This window comes from Drosophila suzukii, chromosome 2R (assembly GCF_043229965.1).
Source record: "Drosophila suzukii chromosome 2R, CBGP_Dsuzu_IsoJpt1.0, whole genome shotgun sequence".
NCBI lineage: Eukaryota > Metazoa > Arthropoda > Insecta > Diptera > Drosophilidae > Drosophila > Drosophila suzukii.
Genome location: NC_092081.1, coordinates 3574148 through 3593953, shown reverse-complemented (window position 1 = coordinate 3593953; position 19806 = coordinate 3574148). Strand labels below are relative to the sequence as shown.

Genomic DNA, 19806 nt, shown 5'->3' with positions numbered 1-19806 from the left:
CAAAGACTTTTGCGATTTTTGGGTGTGGCTGTAATAAGCTGGCGCTTAATTCAAACCATCTACCTTTTATAGTTCTGAAGATCTCATCGCTTATAAGGACGGACAGACGGGCATGGCTAGATGAACTCTGCTATTAATCTCGATCATGATTAAATGTACAATGTAAATTGTAAATACTTGACATGCTCGGAAAGGCTATATTCTACTTGTTTACATCTATTTCTGCGAAAACAATATACCCTAACCGTAGAGTACAACGAACATTTTGTGACTAATTATACTAAGTAAATACACTTTCTAAAATATTTTCATTCAATACTAAAAAAGTGGTTTAAGAAAAAACGGGATTTTCCAAAAGTCCTAGAGCAAATTTTTTATCTCGAGCTACTTAACACAGCTATAAATTCCCCAAGACCCTAAAGTAAAAAGGTATTCATACAAACCCACACAGGAACAAACATTTTCATTTTGGAAAGGCCTCCAAAACCGAGGGCTTTTATCTCCACCTCATCTCAAATTTTCTAAATTTCCACTTTTACACGTTCAATGCTCTTTCTCCCGAACTACAGACTTTCTAAAGTCTTGGCATGCAATCACCTCAGTTTTTACCTTTCGATTGGTGTATAACGCGTTACGATCGGACCGTCACATCCGATTTTCAATTCTGCGGCTATATACTTATAGTAGTAGCCTTCGCACACTGGTGCGCTTTCGCCACTACGTGGACTACCGTCCACAGTAATTCGCTAAAAATCGGAAAGCCCTTTATATATATTGCTCCCTTCGGCTAGCCGAAGCAAGCTTCCTTCCTTGTTTTAAGTTAGTTATTATCTGTATATTTCGAATCTTTGTGCGTTGCTAAGAAAGTTTTATATTTTTCAAATTTTAAAAGAAGTGCACTTGAACTTAGCTCTTTTATAGTTTGCACAATACATTGTGGTCAGCTCGTATCAAAATTCAAATCTTTAAAAAACCCAACCATTCCCCCGGGGATCTTTTAGGGATTGGTATAGTGCAAGGGAACTGGGGGCATATCAAGAGAACAATTATAATTATGAGTGCTCAAGCTTGTTGGGCTCTCTTAAACAAAAGGGATGTGATAACCCGCTTTTTGTTATTATAGAAATACAAATCAGTTTTTGGTTGTTCTCGGTAGCGTGCGGACATATTTTTAAACGCGTAGTTAGCACAAGAACTGATCGTTAAAACAATAAACCCTTGAATCGGTATTTAAATTACAATAAATGAAAAGCAAAACCAATAAACCTTCCTCATAAATTAACTCTAATTACACTAAAATTTGATTTTAAAATAATTTGTACATTTTAATTCGAAACAAAAGTAAAACCAAAAATTGTATACAACTGTGAGTCAATTTCGATAATTCCGCTTGCTTGACTCACTCCTTACAATTCATATATGTACGTCCTTTTTTTCTATCTTTTTCGATCAATTTTTTCGATTTTGTTATAAAATACATATATATATAATATACATATATATATATATATGTATATAACCCTCTAGACGTTTTAATGGGAAATACCATGAGTCTGAAAGCGGCCGACTACGTAGTGATTAGAGGCACCGGGAGATATGTCACTTTAGCTACTGTAATGATTATAATTTTAATAAAATAGATAAAAAACAATTATTTTTTTGATGTTGATCAAAACAGTTTGTCTCTTCGTTTAATTTTTAAAAGGTAGTATTGTGAATTTTTTTTATTTTTTGAAAATAATGATAAACACTATTTATTTCAACATATAATCATGCAATAATTAAATTTATAATAATAATTCTATACCGAAAATGGCTCACAAATTGAGTATTTGCCATTCTCTTGAAATTTTTATTTGCTTAACCGTTTTTATCGATATTTCCAAAAACGTAAAAAATGTTTCAAAATACTTCTTAAGTTGATCAATACTGAAATTCAAATACTCTTAGAAATATCATTATTTTAATATTTCAGAATTTTGATTACAATTTAATAAAAATCGGATTAATATATTATATAGCTGCCATGGGAAAACCCGGTAAATTAATGTTAAAACAAGGAAGAACGCTAAAGTCGAGTACCTCGACTATCAGATACCCGTTACTCAACTAAAGGAACCAAAGGGAAATGGAGATATTCAAGCAGCAAAGCGAGGTTGAAATGCGCCACCTACCGACGGTAGATAGATTTAAGCGTTATGGGCGTTAGGGTGGGCGTGGCCAAATTTTTTTTTTGGATCAATCGATAGGTATTGACGAGACTAATACATTTCAGTTTAACAAACTTGCGCTGCGTGCAAGGCAGTCTGAGGCAATCTGAATTCCCAATTCTCTATCTTTGATAGTTTCCGAGATATCCACGTTCATACTTACGATTTTTTGAGGTTTGTGGGCGTTAAAGTGGTCGTGGCAAACGTTTTTTTGGGTCAATCGATAGGTATTGACGAGAACAATACATTTCAGTTAAAATTTTTATTCCAGCATCAAAAGTGTAGGAGCCACAGTTTTGGGCGGTTTGTGGGCGTTAGAGTGGGCGTGGCACTCTGCTGAATCAAACTTGCGCTGCGCAGGAATCTCAGGAATCCAGTATTGTAGCTTTTATAGTTTCCGAGTTTTGGGCGTTAATACGGACAGACGGACATGGCTGGATCGACTCGGCTAGTAATCCTGATCAAGAATATATAACCTTTATGGGGTCGGAAACGCTTCCTTCTGCCTGTTACATACTTTCCGACGAATCTAGTATACCCTTTTACTCTACGAGTAACGGGTACAAAAATACAGAACCATTATATTTTGGTTTCAAAAAAACATATACGCTGGTAAAAAGAAAAATATTTTTTAACATTTCTGTAAATATTTTAAGGTTTCTAAAAACTGGAAGCCTCTGTACAACATACATTGCTCCCATAGGAACGACCTGCATGGTCGTCAAAGTTAGCTTCCGTTCTTGTTTTTTGGTATCATCTATCGGAATAAAACCCGTCCGTATGAACGGTGAGATCGCACTCTAACGCCCCCAAACCGCCCAAAACTGTGGCGCCCCCAGATTTAACGGCAGAATACAAATTATACCCTTCGATTCACCAAGAAACTAACTTTAAGGAATTTTAGAAAATGTAAAAATGTTTACCAATACCTATCTACTTGCCTACGAGTTGCTCAAATCGGATCATTCATAAAGAAGTTATAACCAAGCAATGTAAACGCCGCTAGGTGGTGCCATGCAATCTCGGAAAAAGTCGAGAGTCAACAAAATATTCCAGTCATATGCAAGTGTACTTACTTTTGACCGCGTGCAAAGTCGACCACTATACATATATGAAATAATTTAAGCCTGCTGTGATGGTCCGATCGGAGGAAGCGTGATACCAAGGCTTTAGGCAAATATACTGATTTTTGACACTTCCGACAAGCGAGATACAAATATTAAAAGTTTTGATTTAAGTTTATGTTGTGTGTGCGATCGTCTCGTCTTCTTTACCTCATCTGTAGATATTGTCATTTGTAAATAGTTGTAAATAGATCCTCAGTTATGCAACCAATCTTAAATACAATCGTCGTCTTTTTGCAGGTGTTTATGTATCTTTTGATGTAGATTTCGTTATTTTGATTCCATGTTCCTATTCTGCGAGTCACCGAAGTTTGTTATAAGCCAATATTAAGCGATAGCAGATCTTATAAATTGTTTACGTGGGAAACATGTCAAAAAATCTAGTAAGCATGTTCTTAGAGTGCTGTGAATCGGGTGAGGACAAGGAACACAAGCTTATGAACAAGTTAATAGACCTCGAAATACGCAAGGAAAGGAAGAAGTCGAAATTCGAGTTTAAGCTGTTGCTGTTGGGTAAGTGGAAAAAGTAACTGTTTGATTGCACTAAAGCTTACTTAACTTTAATATTTTCCAATTTAACACCCTCAGGAACCGGCGAGTCTGGAAAGTCAACATTCATCAAACAGATGCGAATTATCCATGACAATGGCTTCTCGGAGACAGAAAAGCAAAAGTACATCAAACTAGTTTTCCAAAACGTATTCATGGCCATGCAGTCAATCATCAAGGCCATGGAAATTCTGAATATTTCCTATGGTCAGGAGGAGCATAGAGTGAGTATATTAATGGACTAGCATGTACTATATACGTGCTGTGTATATATTTGTGCTCACTTAGAAAAAATTAATGTGATTTACAGGAACTTGCCGATCTGGTGATGAGCATCGATTACGATGAAGTCACCGTTTTAAAGGATCCATATTTAAATGCCATTAAAACTCTTTGGAACGATGATGGTATCCAGGAGTGTTACGTTCGTCGTAGAGAATATCAGCTAACTGATTCAGCAAAATAGTATGTCATCCGTTCAAAGCCTAAGCGGAACGATTTTTTAAAAAGATCGAAGATCTTTGAATCTAAATCAAAACGTTTTGCAATTTGATCGTGGTTTAAAAATTACCTTTTTTATATTATTTAGTTTCCTGGGCGACATAGCTCGAATTGAACAGGCTGAGTATTTGCCAACCGATCAGGATATTCTCCGTGTTCGAGTGGCCACAACTGACATTCATGAGTATCCATTCAACTTGGATGGCCTTCAGATAAGGTATTTATTTAGTAACGAGAGAAAACGCTGTAGTCGAGTGCCTCGACTATCATATACCCATTACTCAGCAAACCAATTTTACTCATTATTATTTAAATGGTGGCACTCGGCTGGAAAAAACGTGGGCTTCATAGCCATTTAAATTGTCTAGCTTTAAAAATGTTGGCGCCAGAGCGTCAGCTTCCGCCTTTCACCAAAGACTTAAATTGCTTATAATTTTTTAATAATTGGTCCGATTGTATTATGTATATGGGTATTGTTAATCAAAACAAAACCTCACTTGCACAATTTCAAAATGTGGAAAAATAACCAACTTTAGCGTTGTAGAAAATAGCAGAGTCTGAATCTAAGATCCCAACTCTCTACCTCTTATAGTTTCCGAGATCAGAATAGGGGTCGAAAACGGTTCCCTCTGCCTGTTATATACTTTCCCAAATACAAATAACCTACTCAACAAGTAACGGGTATAAACAATACAATAAATACATTTTTTATGCAGCTTAATATTCATGTAGTTATGATGGAGCCAGTAAACTCGAGTTTTGTAATTTTATTACTTACTAATATTATATCTGGCTTGCATTGCTAGCATCTTAATGAACTACAAATAAGGATTTTATTTGAAAATATTATATTTTTCTTTTATGTTTAGTATGGTGGATGTCGCAGGTCAGCGGTCAGAGAGAAGAAAATGGATTCACTGTTTTTCAAATGTGACAGCAATTATATTTTTAGCAGCCCTATCGGAATACGATCAAGTCTTGTTTGAATCTGAAAATGTTGTACGGTTAAATGTCATACTTTTCAGTTTAACGCCGTAAATTAATAAATTTATTATTTGCAGAATCGAATGGAGGAATCTAAATATTTATTTCAGACTATAATTCACTACGAATGGTTTCAAGATAAATCAGTAATTCTTTTCCTTAACAAAAATGACTTGTTAGAAGAGAAAATAAAGAATTCACACTTGGTAGACTATTTTCCTGAATACGATGGTAAGTGCTAACCTTCTTAACCTGTGCTACATTTATACATTTTTATTGATTTATCATCGAAAAGGTCCAAAGGGAGATGCTATCGCAGCCCGAGAATTCATATTAAAAATGTATAATGATTTAACGCGGAGACCCAAAAAATCGAATAAACCAGATATAAGCATTTATTCACATTTTACCGTTGCTACAAGTAAGTACCATATAACTTGCCAGGCTTAACTACTTTTATTTGACTATACAAATGTATATTATTGGATAATAGTCCGTAAAGTTTCCGAACGGAATTTGTGCACAACTTACGAACATAAATGTATAGTTTTCATTACTCCAACTAATTAAATCTTAATTTCGTTGTTTAGATACCGAAAATATTAGGTTTGTGTTTGCAGCCGTTAAGGACACAATTCAGGAATCATACTTAAAGATTTTTAACATGGAATAACCTGGAAGCCACACTCAAAGCCTGAACGTCTAGTTCGTTGCATCGCCGAACAGCATGATTCTATAACTTTTGTGCTATATTTAAGTACCAAATGATTATTTTGTCCAAAAAAAAAAAAAAAAAAAAATTAAGGTATTACTGTTGGGTAACGTTTTCAACCAAAATCTTATTGTCTTCAGATACATTATATATTTGAATACATTTGGGCTGTTCGATTTTATTGTGCCGAGAAAAGTATCTGTGCTACTAAGATATTTTCACCCAAAAGAACATTAGTAAATTAAACTTTTATTTGCAATTGTACAAATCATATTATTATACCAAAGTTATTTTTAAAGTTAAATAAAAGTATCAATGTAAGATCTTACAAGTAAATAAAATAAAATGTAATATAAATATAAGTATTTCAGAACGGATCTATATTTCAGACTTCTGCGCTTTTCAACATTTTACTGTTTTGTACTAAAATTTTAGGGAGAATTTCTATTTTTACCATGGCAATATATTACAATTATTTGTTATAGTTAACCCATGCCAAATCTCAATAGCCTAGCTCTTATAGTTTCCGAGATCTCAGCGTTCATCCGGACAGACGGACATGGCTAGATCGACTCGGCTAGTGATCCTGATCAAGAATATATATACTTTATGGGGTCGGAAACGCTTCCTTCTGCCTGTTACATACTTTCCGACGAATCTAGTATACCCTTTTACTCTACGAGTAACGGGAATAACAAGGGAGAACGCTATAGTCGAGTACCTTGACTATCAGATACCCGTTACTAAGCTAAAGGGACCAAAGGGAAATGGGGAAATGCAAGCAGTAAAGCGAGATTGAAATGCGCCACCTACCCGCGATCTCAATGTGTGGTTATTTGGGCGGTAGACAGATTTAAGAGGTATGGGCGTTAGAATGGGCGTGGCAAACTTTTGCTGGGTCAATCAATAGGTCTTGACGAGACAAATACATTTAGTTACATTTTTTTTTTAGCATGAAGCAGTTTGTGGGCGTTAAAGTCAGCGTCAACTTTTTCTAGCACAAAAATTGTGGGCACCACAGGCTTAGGAGGGTTTGAGGTCGTTAGAGTAAGATTGGCATATTCGCGTAACAAGCTTGCGCTGGGTACAAGGCTATGGAATCTAAATCTGAAATCCCAATTTTCTATCTTAGACAGTTTCCGAGATATGCGGGTTCATATCTACGATTTGTTGAAGTTTTTGCTCGTTTTTGGGCGTGACAAAGTTTTTTTTTGGGTCAATCGATAGGTATTGATAAGAACAATACAATGCAGTTTAAATTTTTATTCCAGCATTAAAACTGTAGGAGCCACAGTTTTGGGCGGTTTGTGGGCTTTATGGGCGTGACACACTGAGGGAGCAAACTTGCGCTGCGCAGGAATTTCTATTTCTATTGCAGTGTCCGAGATCACAGCGTTCATACGGACAGACTGAGAGACGGACATGGCTAGATCAACTCGACTAGTGATCCTGATCAAGAATATATATATTTATGGGGTCGGAAACGCTTCCTTCTACCTGTTACATACTTTCCGTCGACTCTAGTATACCCTTTTACTCTACGAGTAACGGGTATAATAACATTGCTCTGCAGTCGCGTGGTTAATTTTGGTTATTTATTACTAATGCTTACGGTATTTTATACACCAAGTTTTATTAGTATATTGGTTTAGTCCAAAACATCGGCTACTCCGTCCACTGTGCACAGTGATAAGTAAAGCAGATTAACTCGGAGCAAGCTGTAGAAAAAAAAACTGCCACTCAGTTTTCGGATATTCTTCACTTCGAGCAGGCTTTGCTTGTGGCGATAAACGTAAATGTATTACAGTTTTCTATTCAAGGCTTCATTTTTGCGGGATGAAATATAAAAAGAATCAAAACAAAGCCAAAGCATTTTACTACTAAATTGTGACCCAAAAAGTCAAATAACTTCCTGAAAAATTTATAGGGCTTAACACTAAAATAATACTTATAAAAATAATATTGTGAAGAAACAAGTGAGTCATTTAAAATAATTCGGTTAATCATTTAAGCGGAACTCGTCATAGGATGTAATATGTGAAAGGGATGAAAAAAAAAACTTATATCGATTTCGTATCGATACTTAAGAGATCTGCACATATTAATATCGATATTAAATTAAAGTCATGTTTTTATACTTTTGTTATTCAGTAAAAAACTATCGACTATAAAAAAGACTCATTACTCAGCTATGGAGAGTGCGAGGGAGATGGATATATGCAAGCAGCAAATCGACTGCTCCCAAGATTGCAAAACACGTCAGTGCGCTAGCTACAACTCTGCAAACTTTGAAAATGTGGAATTAAACAAGGAAGAACGCTATAGTCGAGTACCTCGACTATCAGATACCCGTTACTCAAAGGGAAATGGAGATATGCAAGCAGCAAAGCGAAATTAAAATGCGCCACCTACCGGCGGTAGACAGATTTAATCGTTATGGGCGTTAGAGTGGGCGTGGCAAAATTATTTTTGGATCAATCGATAGGTATTGACGACACCAATACATTTCAGTTAAAATTTTTTATCTAGAATGCAAATTGTGGGCGTCACAGGTTTTCGCGGTTTGTGGGCGTTTAAGTGGGCGTGGCAAACTTTTTTTTAGGTCAATCGATAGGTATTGATGAGAACAATACATTTCAGTTAAAATTTTCTATCTAGCATCAAAACTGTAGGAGTTACAGTTTTGGGCGGTTTGTGGGGCGTGGCAGTCTACTGAAACAAACTTGCGCTGCGTAAGAAGATCAGGAATCTGTACGCCAAATCTCAATAGCCTAGCTCTCATAGTTTCCGAGATCTCAGCGTTCATCCGGACAGACAGACGGACAGACGGTCAGACGGACAGACGGACAGACGGACATGGCTAGATCGACTCGGCTAGTGATCCTGATCAAGAATATATATACTTTATGGGGTCGGAAACGCTTCCTTCTGCCTGTTACATACTTTCCGACGAATCTAGTATACCCTTTTACTCTACGAGTAACGGGTATAAAAATAACTAGTAGTTTGCCGAGTTGAAGCTCACAATATACTCAAAACTGACGTTTTCTTAAAAATAACTTTATCTTATCTTAAAAATTGTTGCTTACTTATTTTTTTGATTTAGGAGTTCAACTCTACCAGGCTACCATCATCATTCTTAAAGTATTTTAACTGTAAACTAGTGTAATTCAAATATAATCCCTCTTACACTTTTGAAAAATCTTCAAAATCGAACGACGTAAATAATTCCAGTACCGCGTGTAAGAATGTATGTAATAAACGCTTTATCTTAAAGCAAATATGTATATTGGATTTATGACACATTTTATTTTGCTCGGAATACGTAAAAGCGCCCATTCTCTTATGTTTCTTATGTGCATCAATATAAATTTTCTCACGACAGTGCTGAAGTGATTTCTGTGGCACCCCTGATGAGTGATAGTTAGAAAAACACATACTTCGACCTCTCTTTAAACCTACGACCACTCGCATTGCAAAAATACGTTATAACTAAATCGACCGCGAATTGTTCTGAAAGAGCGTGACTTGCAGAGGGTATTATAGTTTTGGTCGGAAGTTTATAAAGCAGTGGAGGAGACGTGTCCGACCCTATAAAGTTTATATTTTCTTGATCAAAACCTCTAAAAGTGTCGATATATATATATCCTCTATTTTAATATCGTTTGCGAGCTCAGTTTAAATACTATCGATCTTAAACTTTCAGAGTCCTCGTAAAATATGACGTCCTACGGCGACGGTCACTCTAACGCCCACAAACCGCCCAAAACTGTGGCTCCTACAGTTTTGATGCTAGAATAAAAATTTTAACTGAATTGTATTGTTCTAATCAATTCCTATCGATTGATTGAAAACAAAAATTGCCACGCCCACTTTAACGCCCACAAACCGCCCACAAACTTCAAACAATCTTAAATATGAACGCGGATATCTCGGAAACTATCAAAGGTAGAGAAATGGGATCTCAGATTTAGATTCTGTAGCCTTGTACGCAGCGCAAGTTTGTTACGCGAATATGCCACGTCCACTTTAACTCCCACAAGCCTGTGGCGCCCACACTTTTCATGCTAGACAAAAAATTTTAGCTGAAATGTATTAGTCTCGTCAATACCGATCAATTGATCCAAAAAAAAGTTTGCCACGCCCACTCTAACTCGCATAACGCCTAAATCTGTCTACCGCCCACATATTGAGATCACGGGTAGGTGGCGCATTTCAATCTCGCTTTGCTGCTTGCATATCTCCATTTCCCTTTGGTTCCATTAGCTGAGTAACGGGTATCTGATAGCCAAGGTACTTGACTATAGCGTTCTTCCTTGTTTTTATACCCTTGCAGAGGGTATATTGAATTCAATCAGAGAAGTTTGCAACGCAGTGAAGGATACGTTTCCGACCCCATAAAGTATATATATTCTTGATTAGCATTACTTGACGAGTCGATCTAGCCATGTCCGTCTGTCCGTCCGTTTCTACGCAAACTAGTCTCTCAGTTTTAAAGCTATCGGGCTGAAACTATCTTAAAAGCCGTATATCTTTTGCAGGTAGTATATAAGTCGGAAGCAGCCGGATCGGACAACTATGTCTTATAGCTCCCATAGGAATAATCGGAAAAAAATGTAAAATAATTATATCTTTGGTGCTTTTTAACATATAACCTCCTTAGCTTGGAAATAACATTTTTTAATTAGTTCTGAATTTCGAATTTTATTTTATCAAAATCGGACGACTATATCATACAGCTGCCATAGAGAAAATAATATGAAACAATTTATAGCTTCGCTGTTTTTTAACATAGAACCTCCTACGCTTGGAAATAACATTTTTTAATTAATTCTGAATTTCGAATTTAATTTTATCAAAATCTGACGACTATATAGCTGCCATAGGAACGATCGGAAAATTGGTGGGAAAATAATATGAAACAAAATAAAGCTTCGGTGTTTTTCAACATATAACCTTCTACGCTTGGAAATAACTTTTTTAATTAGTTTTAAATTTCGAATTTAATTTTATCAAAATCGGACGACTATATCATATAGCTGCCATAGGAACGATCTGAAAAGTGGTGGGAAAATAATATGAAACAAATTAAAGCTTCGGTGCTTTCTGACATATTATCTTATACTATTGGGAATATCATTTTTTGTATTTTTAAATTTAATAAATATAACTGCAAGGGTATACAAGCAGGCTTGCCGAAGCTAACTCCCTTTCTTGTTACTTACTCTCCTCGCAACTTTGGACGTTCGTTTCAATTTAGCAATTTCGGTAAAGTCGGCAAAGTCTTAAAACCTCTGATTGCCGAGGTTAGCTTCCGTTCTCGTTTTACCCGTTACTCATAGAGCAAAAGGGTATACTAGATTCGTCGGAAAGTGTGTAAGAGGTAGAAGGAAGCGTTTCCGACCCCATTAAGTATACGTATATATTTTTGATCAGGATCACTAGCCGGGTTGATCTCGCCATGTCCGTCTGTCTGTCCGTCCGTTTGAACGCTGAGATCTCGGAAACTTTAAAAGCGCAAGTGCAATACCCATCTACATGCCAAAAATTATTTAAATCAAACCATTCATCAACAAATTATAGCCAAATAATAATCAATATTTTTGCAAATTCAATAGAGATTGCACACCACATGCAGCAAATCAGCTGTTTTTACTAATACGCCACCAAGGCGCCATGGGCTAGGTAGCGCTAGGTGGCGCTGGCTACAAGCAAGCTTATCTCCATCCCTCCCTCACTCTCTTTACCTGAGTAACAGGTATTTGATAGTCGATGGCATTAACAAGAAAGTCCTCTCTCGTTTTACTGTCTTCGCGGGAAAGATTCGATCTCGGGACCTTTCTAAACAAAATATCATTGTCCCGACGCCTCTAGCATCTCAACCACACTGAAAATTCGATTTTCTTATTGCATTTTAAATTTAAGTACGATTGCTTCTTATTTAAGGAAATTTCAATTTAACATTTTCAGGAACGATTCTTTAAAATCTCGTTCAAAATTTTCATGAGTGTAAGCCCTGAAATTGTTTTAGAGTGTAATATACAGCCCTGAAATTGTTTTAGAGTGTAACATACAGAAGTAAAACATATTTTTGTACTTATTTGCAAGGCGTACGCGTGAAATCTTTAATCAAAGCTCAACCTTTCTTCAGATGCTGGCTTGTTTTTCTAGCTAAAGCCAAATAGAGCTTGGATACATTTTTAAAGCATGGACTGCTGTTTATCGGATCAGGATAAGGAGGAAAAACGCATCAGTAGGGAAATCGATAAGAAGTTGCGCAAGGATAAAAAAAAGGGACGCCTAGAGTTTAAAGTATTGGTCCTGGGTAAGTGGACGACCGGCACTTACGGCTACATAATATCCAATCCAATATCCAATATCCCCAGGCACGGGCGATTCCGGCAAGTCAACATTTATCAAACAGATGCGCATTATCCACGGCAGCGGCTACTCGGACGAGGACAAGCGTAGGCACATCAAGCTGGTTTTCCAGAACATATTCATGGCTATGCAGTCAATGATCATGGCAATGGACGAGCTTAACATTCCATATGGTCAGGGGAAGCATATTGTAAGTATAACTTCAACTTAACGAATAAACGTGTAGTTAATCACCGATAAATGGATGCTATCTTCAGGAACTGGCTAACTTGGTAAGAAGTATAAATTATTCGACCGTTACCACGTTAGAGGATCCCTACTTGAATGCCATTAAAACGCTTTGGGAAGATGCTGGTGTCCAGGCGTGCTACGATCGTCGCAAAGAATATCAGCTGAATGATTCAGTTGCATAGTGAGTTCCCTTTTTCAAAAATACCCTTACACATAAACCGAATCCCATCAAGGTTCTTGTCCGCTCGTTTAACTAAAAGTGGAGTTTAAACTCAAAATTTCCATACGTTTTATAGGTTTAAACCGTACTTTTAGTTTAACATGAGGACGAGAAAACGGATCTAAGTAAGGTACTGCTTCCAACTTAGTGGACTAAGACTGCTTGTTAGGTTGATTTACATATTTGGGTACGGATTCTGTTCTTAATTTTATAATCTTTTAATCTATCTTATTAAGCTTCCTGAGCAACATAAAACGAATTGAACAGCCTTATTACCTGCCGACAGAACAGGATATTCTTCGTGTTCGTGTGCCAACAACTAAAGTTGACGAGTATCTATTTAATTTGGATGGTTATGTGATAAGGTATTTATTTTAATTCCTTTAGCTGAGATGAATAACATTTGTCTTACAAAAAATTGTATTGCTTGATGTACACGGAGGAAAAATTTATAAAAATATAAGGATCACTTTGATAAAATTCAGAATACATTTTTATATGTTCGCCGTAAGCTAGAGAGATAACTTTCAAAGAAAGGAAATATCGACTTGATCCTTATGTGTTTTTTCTGTGTATGTGCATAATTTATAAAATTCATTTAAGTTGAAACTTAATGAAAATTTTAAATAAAACAACATATTTTTTCTAATAAACAGAATGGTGGACGTTGCAGGTCAGCGAAACGAAAGAAGAAAATGGATTCATTGTTTTTCAAATGTGACATCAATTATGTTTTTGGCAGCACTATCGGAATTCGACCTGTCATTGGCTGAATGTAAACATGATGTAAGGTGACAAGACTAATAGCCTCATTCCAACAGCACATTTTTGACATTTCAAATCAGCGGCTTGTGTGAGGTTTTTGCAAGGGGCAGCTTATCGATGTGTTCGCTGTACGTGTGCCGGCAGAGGCTAAGCATAGCTATTACCTATGCCCGCTTAAGGGGATGCTGCCGACCGCTGTTTTGAATGGAGATTTGGAGATTCTAATGGAGGATGTACATTATGGGCGTCAACTCAAAGGGGCGGCTTTATTTGAATGTTGATCATTGTACAAAAGTTTAGACGTAGCTAGTTGGTCTTGCGGGAAGAAATCAATGCATACTAATATATATATCCCTAACCTTGATAAGTATCAAACGGGTAATACGTATAAAAACTAGAAAACTTACAGAACGTTTTTTAAAAATTCATCTGAATTTAAATACGGACTTTTACAAAATGCATATTAAATCAAAAACTGTAAATATCAATAAATCACTATAATTAAGCATATACTTTATACATTTACTTTTCACATTTCCTTTTAAAAACGACATTTTCGTTTGGAGTCTCATGTGTAGAATAATGCTTATTCAGACAAATGTGCAATTGGAATCCAGCTTTTACATTTTATTATATAACCTAAAAAATTAAAAAATTTTATAATAATAAATATTATTAACAGAATCGAATGGAGGAATCTATAGCTTTGTTTCGTACTATTATAACGTTCCCATGGTTCCAAAATACGTCAGTTATTCTATTCCTGAACAAGATGGATTTGTTTGAGCTCAAAATTATGACAACGCATTTGGTAGACTATTTTCCTGAATATGATGGTACGTGGTCCGAATTGTATGTTGACTCTATGTTTTAACATTTTTTTGACTTCTTACCGAACAGGTCCAAGGAAAGATGCATTTGCGGCTCAATGTTTTATAAAAAATATGTTTTTAAATGTAAATCCTGATCGAGAAAAAACCATTTATTCGCATTCCACCGTTGCTACAAGTAAGTGTACGTAATACGTAAGTGTAAATGGGTCAGAAATTTCGTAAGATTGTGATGGCGTTTCTTATATGAAATTTCGCATTGTTAGGCTCAATCGAGAACGGAAGCTAGCTTTGGCATGCCGAACTTTTAATACCCTTGCTGACTTTTAAATTACTAAAATAGAGCGAATGTCTAAAGTAGCAAGAATGCCCAAACATTTCTTCACGAACAGCTTAATTTTCGAATTTTTTTCGACGATAGTCGAGTACCTTGACTGCGCAGGAATTTTTAGAATCTGCATGCCTAGTCCCAGTACTTCCGTTTTTAAAGTTTCCGAGATCACAGCGTTCACACGGACAGACGTAGATCTAGACCTAGATCGACTCGGCTAATGATGCTGAATACTTTATATACTTTATGGGACCTTCTACCTGTTACATACTTTCCGACGAATCTAGTATACCCTTTTACTCTACGAGTAAATGGTATAATTATCTACAATTTCGTTGGTTGGTTTTTATATATAAACAAGGAAGAACGCTATAGTCGAGTACCTCGACTATCAGATACCCGTTATTCAGCTGAAGGGACCAAAGGAAAATAGAGATTTGCAAGCAGCAAAGCGAGATTGAAATGCGCCACCTACCCGTGATCTCAATACGTTATATATATTATATAGGATCAATCGATAGGTATTGACAAGACTAATACACTTCAGTTAAAATTGTTTATCTAGCAGGAAAATTGCACCCTTCTGAAACAAACTTGCGCTGCGCAGGAATCTCAGGAATCTGCATGCCTAATCCCAGTATTGTAGCTCTTATAGTTTCAGAAATCTCTGCGTTCATACGGACAGACGGACAAACGCTTCCTTCTGCCTGTTACATACTTTCCGACAAATCTAGTATACCCTTTTACTCTACGAGTACCGGGTATAAAAATCCGTCAACCTTGCTGACTTATGAGATTTTTAGGACTTCAAGTACATTTTTTTAGAAGTACTATTTGGTTGGAATTAAATACTCTACTTGATTCAGAAATAGTTTCTTTGACACCGAGATTTGGATGAAAGGAGAGACTTGGTTAAGAAAGATTGTTTTGGCACCCCTTTATATACCACCCTTCTACTGTAAAAGTAAAATGCATAAAATATCTAAAAAATAAACTAATCAAGCATTCTTTTCGTTGTTTAGATACGCAAAATATTAGGAATGTGTTTAGAGATATCAAAGACACAATTGTGGACTCTAACCTTAAGGACTATAATTTGGTGTGACGTTTACCTTTACATGTAATATTGACGACGAAGATTTTATGCGTGTAAACAGAAACTCAACAAATTCGATAGATGTATTAAAGAAATTATGTATACCCCAACGTTAATAAACCATTATTATGTAAATATAAATGGGTAAATAAAATATACCTCCCCCATATGCGGATCTTACAAAACTGATTTTTATTTCAAACTTAAGGTTACATATACAATCGTTTATTTTTAAAATGTTTCACAAACTATTTTTATTTTGTCTTAGGCTCAAAAAATTTAAATCGAGCTGCCCTCATCCGGAAATTCAGTACAAATGAAGTATCACAATGAAATCATATTTCTGTCATGCTTTGCATTGGCCGTAAAACCTAATATTGGCGAACAAGCAAACTAAACATCACTTTGATCAACAGTTAAAAACAAAAAAAACGCACATTCTTAATTGCTAAATATAATCTTGGATGGGTTCTACAAAATCTTTTTGGCACTTGGGCGTTTATATGACCACGAAGTCGCTGAGGTTGCGCTCCGGTTGGACCATGCTCGGTGGCATCAGTTGAACCAGTTTGTTAAACAGGAAAGCTCGTTTGTTCTTTAGCTCGGGAGTGCACTCCGTGCGCGCTCTTTTAGTGCATGACGAGGAGCTGGGACTGGAGGCGGTCTCAGAGATGCCGGACGAGATCAGACTTTCGTTCGATTCCAATGAAATATTCTCGGTGGCGGGGCCATCAGCCACTTCATCTGGAAAATAAAAAAATCATTCTCCATATAAGTCAAATAAAAAATGGTGACAGTTAAAACCTTTGATTTTGGCTGACACATCAGGATCCGTTTCAAGATCTTCACCATCAGCACACAGCGCTGGTGTAGTACACTCTCTTTCGATGCTACTATCATGGTTTTTAAAGAGCAACGAAGCAAGTTTGTGGAACTAAATAGAACGAGAATTAACATTACAAACTGAAACACGCCCTTAAGGATATAAAACATACATTATTTAACTGTTCTGCATCGGTATGATCAATCACAGCGGCTATATGATGCCGCAAGTACTGCATTGCCTTAAAGGGATCCTGGCGCGTCATCTCCTCGTAGCGCATCTTTCGCACCAAAAACCGACAATGCTTTAGGATCTCGTCTCGTTTTGGTCTATAAAAGCAGGAAATTAACATGTGATACCTTCAGCAAGTGGAGTACAAGTACTTTTCCAGGCGCAGCAGCCAGAAATCATCAAGTCTCAGTTGCTGCTGCTGGCAGATTCCAGGATTTCCTCCAAACAAATAATGGGTATTAGCCAAATCATCGTACACCAACTGGTGGGCATAACGGGGACAAGGTTCTATGGACCCATCCCCTTTGCTGGCGCCCAAAATGTTCATCTTGTTGATGGAGTTCGCATCCTGTCCACTGTGGCGACAGTAATATATCCTTGACCACTTGTGACTGCGCAGGGAATAGACCCAAAATGAGTTCGATGCATCAATATGCTGTATATCGCGACGATCCTTAACCTTACTTAGGCTCTAGAAGTATACGAATCAATTAAGGACTCTGATATTGTCTAATGTGCTCACAGAAAATATGTAAATCTCATCGCGTTCACAATCGATAGTCGCACGCAATGTATAGCCTGAAGACGGCTCAAATTTGGCTTCGTTGCCAGCGGTGGTTCCGTGATGAGGGTGCTCCTTGTTGAGCACGGATATGGCCTGGGTGTCTACGTCGTAGCTGAGGAATTCGTCCAAATCCTCCTTGCCTCGTTGACCGCCATAAATGTAAAGTTTTCGATGTTTCTAATGTGAAAAAATATAATATAATCAGCGTTTTTGAAGTGAATTAAACCTACATTATGGAAAACCATGCAATGAGTGATCCTGGATTTGATGGACATCACATCTGCCAGGGATGCGCTGGCGTGGTGACAGTCCACCAGTATCTGTGCCCAGGTATTTGTGGCTATGTGATAGGAAAACAGCCCTGAATACTCTGGTTCTATTGCTCCCGTAGCATTGACACTGCGAGGTGTGAGTATTTTGCCTCCGAAAACGTAAATTGTCCTCTTATCGGCATCCATGCACATCTGGTGATCGTAGACAAGCTGTGGACCTCCGACTTGACTGGTGTCATCGCAGATCTGCATCCAGTTCCCAGCTCTCGTGTCGTAGAGGTAAAAGTCGCTCTTTATATAATCTGAAGTTCGAATAGAGTTGTCCAGGTAACGTCCAAGCATGAACACATTTTCGCTGATGGGGTCAAAAACCATTTTGTGGCAGGATCGCGGTGTGGGTCCATTGGAAAGCTCTGACCGCTCGCACAGGAGGGACCACTGATCATTATCAATATTAAACACCCAAAGGTCACTCAGGTCCTGATAACCATCCCAGCCACCGTACAGATATATTAGTCTCTTTTTGGCATCCACCACCAGTTGATGACCTCCGCGGTTGCCTAAAAAAGTAAAAGTTAAGCTGATAATTGATATATGGAGAAAGGAATACTAACCTGGCTTCATGTCGCTTTCGGTAAGCTTCATATGCCAGCTGTGCTTGTAGTCCTGTTTGTTCAAATATTCGTCCATTAGACCTTCTTCAATGCACTCGACTATAAAGCGCTCAGCCTTCTCAAAGTCTCCCTGCAAAACCTATGAAGTATAATTTCTTAAATTAAGAAAATTCATCATGGATTCATTTTAATAGCTTATTTCAGAATTCGTTGAGTGTATACAACAACGTATACCAATGCAGTTTTTTAAGTTGAGTCCAGGGATTATCACTAAGGATTATATGCCTACCAGACACTTGTGGAGTTCGCTGATCAGCGGGTGCTCCAGTTGCACATTCGTCTGCTCCTGGAGTGCCCCGAAGGCACTCATGTAGCCCTGCTGACGGAAGTGCTTGAGGCACAATTTAATGATCTCCAACTCGCGCAGCGCGTTGTAGTTCTTCATGCGCGCACTGGTGTACATGGGGTCGTCCTGACCGTGCAGCTCGACGTACCAGATGCTGAAGTTGAACGAAGGACCCCAGGAGAGCAGGGGCACGATCTTGAGGTACAGTATGGGCAGGTTCTCCGAACCGTCTTCGGTCAGGCAGCGCAGGTTGAATACTTCCGGTACGTTGTCGTTTTTCAGGCCTCTAAAGGGGATACTCTTTATAAGGATTTTCCAAGTCCCGGTTAACGTACCCTTCAAGCAGCAGGACCATGTGCTCATCTTCCAAGCCCCCGTAAACGCGGAACTTCTTAATGTTGCACACATGCGACTTCTCGAACTTGCCAAACTTGATTTTCTTCACAATGGCGGGACGGCGCAGCTTCAAGGTGAGAAATTGCGGAGGGCTGTTTGTGTAGGCTGACCACCTGGAAGTTTGATCGTTGGGACAGTCCACCAGGACGTTTCTGCGAACCGAAGGGAACGGAATTTAAATGGATGCGCATTTCACAATTACGAAATCCGGGGCATCCATTTTCTTTTCTTTTTTTTTGTTCTAACTTACTCGGGCAGATAGTTGGGCGAATAGCTGGAATAACGGTAGATCTCAAAGTTCAGCCGCTCGGAGAGGGAAAATGGCTTTTGGCTACTGGTATTCGTGCCGGAGACCGGGTTCAATGAGGGATTTAGGGCCGAGGACAGCGCCACCGATCCGTGCGAGCTGTTGTCCGTGGGACTGGACGTCGAGGAGGAGGACATGGTGGATGAATGCGCGGGGTTTATGTTCCAACGGATTCCTTGCTAGTTAAGTGTAACGGAGCTCGCTACTTGCTGTTGTTACTTTTGTTTCCTGTCCGCTTTTCGGTGCTCGCCTGTTCCACACCCACAACAACCGCGTAACAGCTGATTGCCATGGGCGTACGCGTGAGTTCATCGTGGG

The 19806-nt window shown here is 37.9% G+C and overlaps 3 protein-coding genes across 5 annotated transcripts; 2 read left to right on the top strand and 1 right to left on the bottom strand.

The window, feature by feature from the left end:
* Positions 1-1151: 1151 nt before the first annotated feature.
* LOC108019612 (G protein alpha q subunit) lies at positions 1152-6394 on the top strand. 2 transcript variants are annotated; one of them, XM_036813904.3, is made up of 9 exons: positions 1152-1366; positions 3575-3847; positions 3923-4107; positions 4194-4348; positions 4473-4601; positions 5254-5383; positions 5446-5599; positions 5664-5789; positions 5959-6394. In XM_036813904.3, the coding sequence occupies exons 2-9, from the start codon at positions 3703-3705 to the stop codon at positions 6039-6041; spliced, it is 1107 nt and encodes a 368-aa protein (XP_036669799.3). In that variant the 5' UTR covers positions 1152-1366; positions 3575-3702; the 3' UTR covers positions 6042-6394. The 2 variants fall into 2 exon arrangements, with proteins under 2 accessions (XP_036669799.3, XP_065719338.2); XM_065863266.2 differs by having other exon boundaries at positions 1152-1421.
* A 1468-nt stretch (positions 6395-7862) lies between these two features.
* Positions 7863-17460, top strand: LOC108019611 (G protein alpha q subunit). Of its 2 annotated transcripts, none has more exons than XM_036813907.3 (9): positions 7863-7878; positions 12232-12405; positions 12467-12651; positions 12719-12873; positions 13149-13277; positions 13569-13698; positions 14360-14513; positions 14578-14685; positions 15861-17460. In XM_036813907.3, exons 2-9 carry the CDS (start codon positions 12288-12290, stop codon positions 15941-15943), a joined length of 1062 nt encoding a protein of 353 aa, XP_036669802.2. In that variant the 5' UTR covers positions 7863-7878; positions 12232-12287; the 3' UTR covers positions 15944-17460. The 2 variants fall into 2 exon arrangements, with proteins under 2 accessions (XP_036669802.2, XP_036669800.2); XM_036813905.3 differs by lacking the exon at positions 7863-7878 and adding an exon at positions 7894-8056.
* On the bottom strand, positions 16104-19749 carry muskelin (muskelin 1). Its single transcript, XM_017088019.4, has 10 exons — positions 19432-19749; positions 19121-19333; positions 18729-19071; positions 18440-18578; positions 17784-18385; positions 17512-17730; positions 17141-17460; positions 16930-17086; positions 16739-16868; positions 16104-16678 (listed from the first exon to the last, which is right to left on the bottom strand). Exons 1-10 carry the CDS (start codon positions 19623-19625, stop codon positions 16434-16436), a joined length of 2562 nt encoding a protein of 853 aa, XP_016943508.2. The 5' UTR covers positions 19626-19749; the 3' UTR covers positions 16104-16433.
* Positions 19750-19806: the final 57 nt, after the last annotated feature.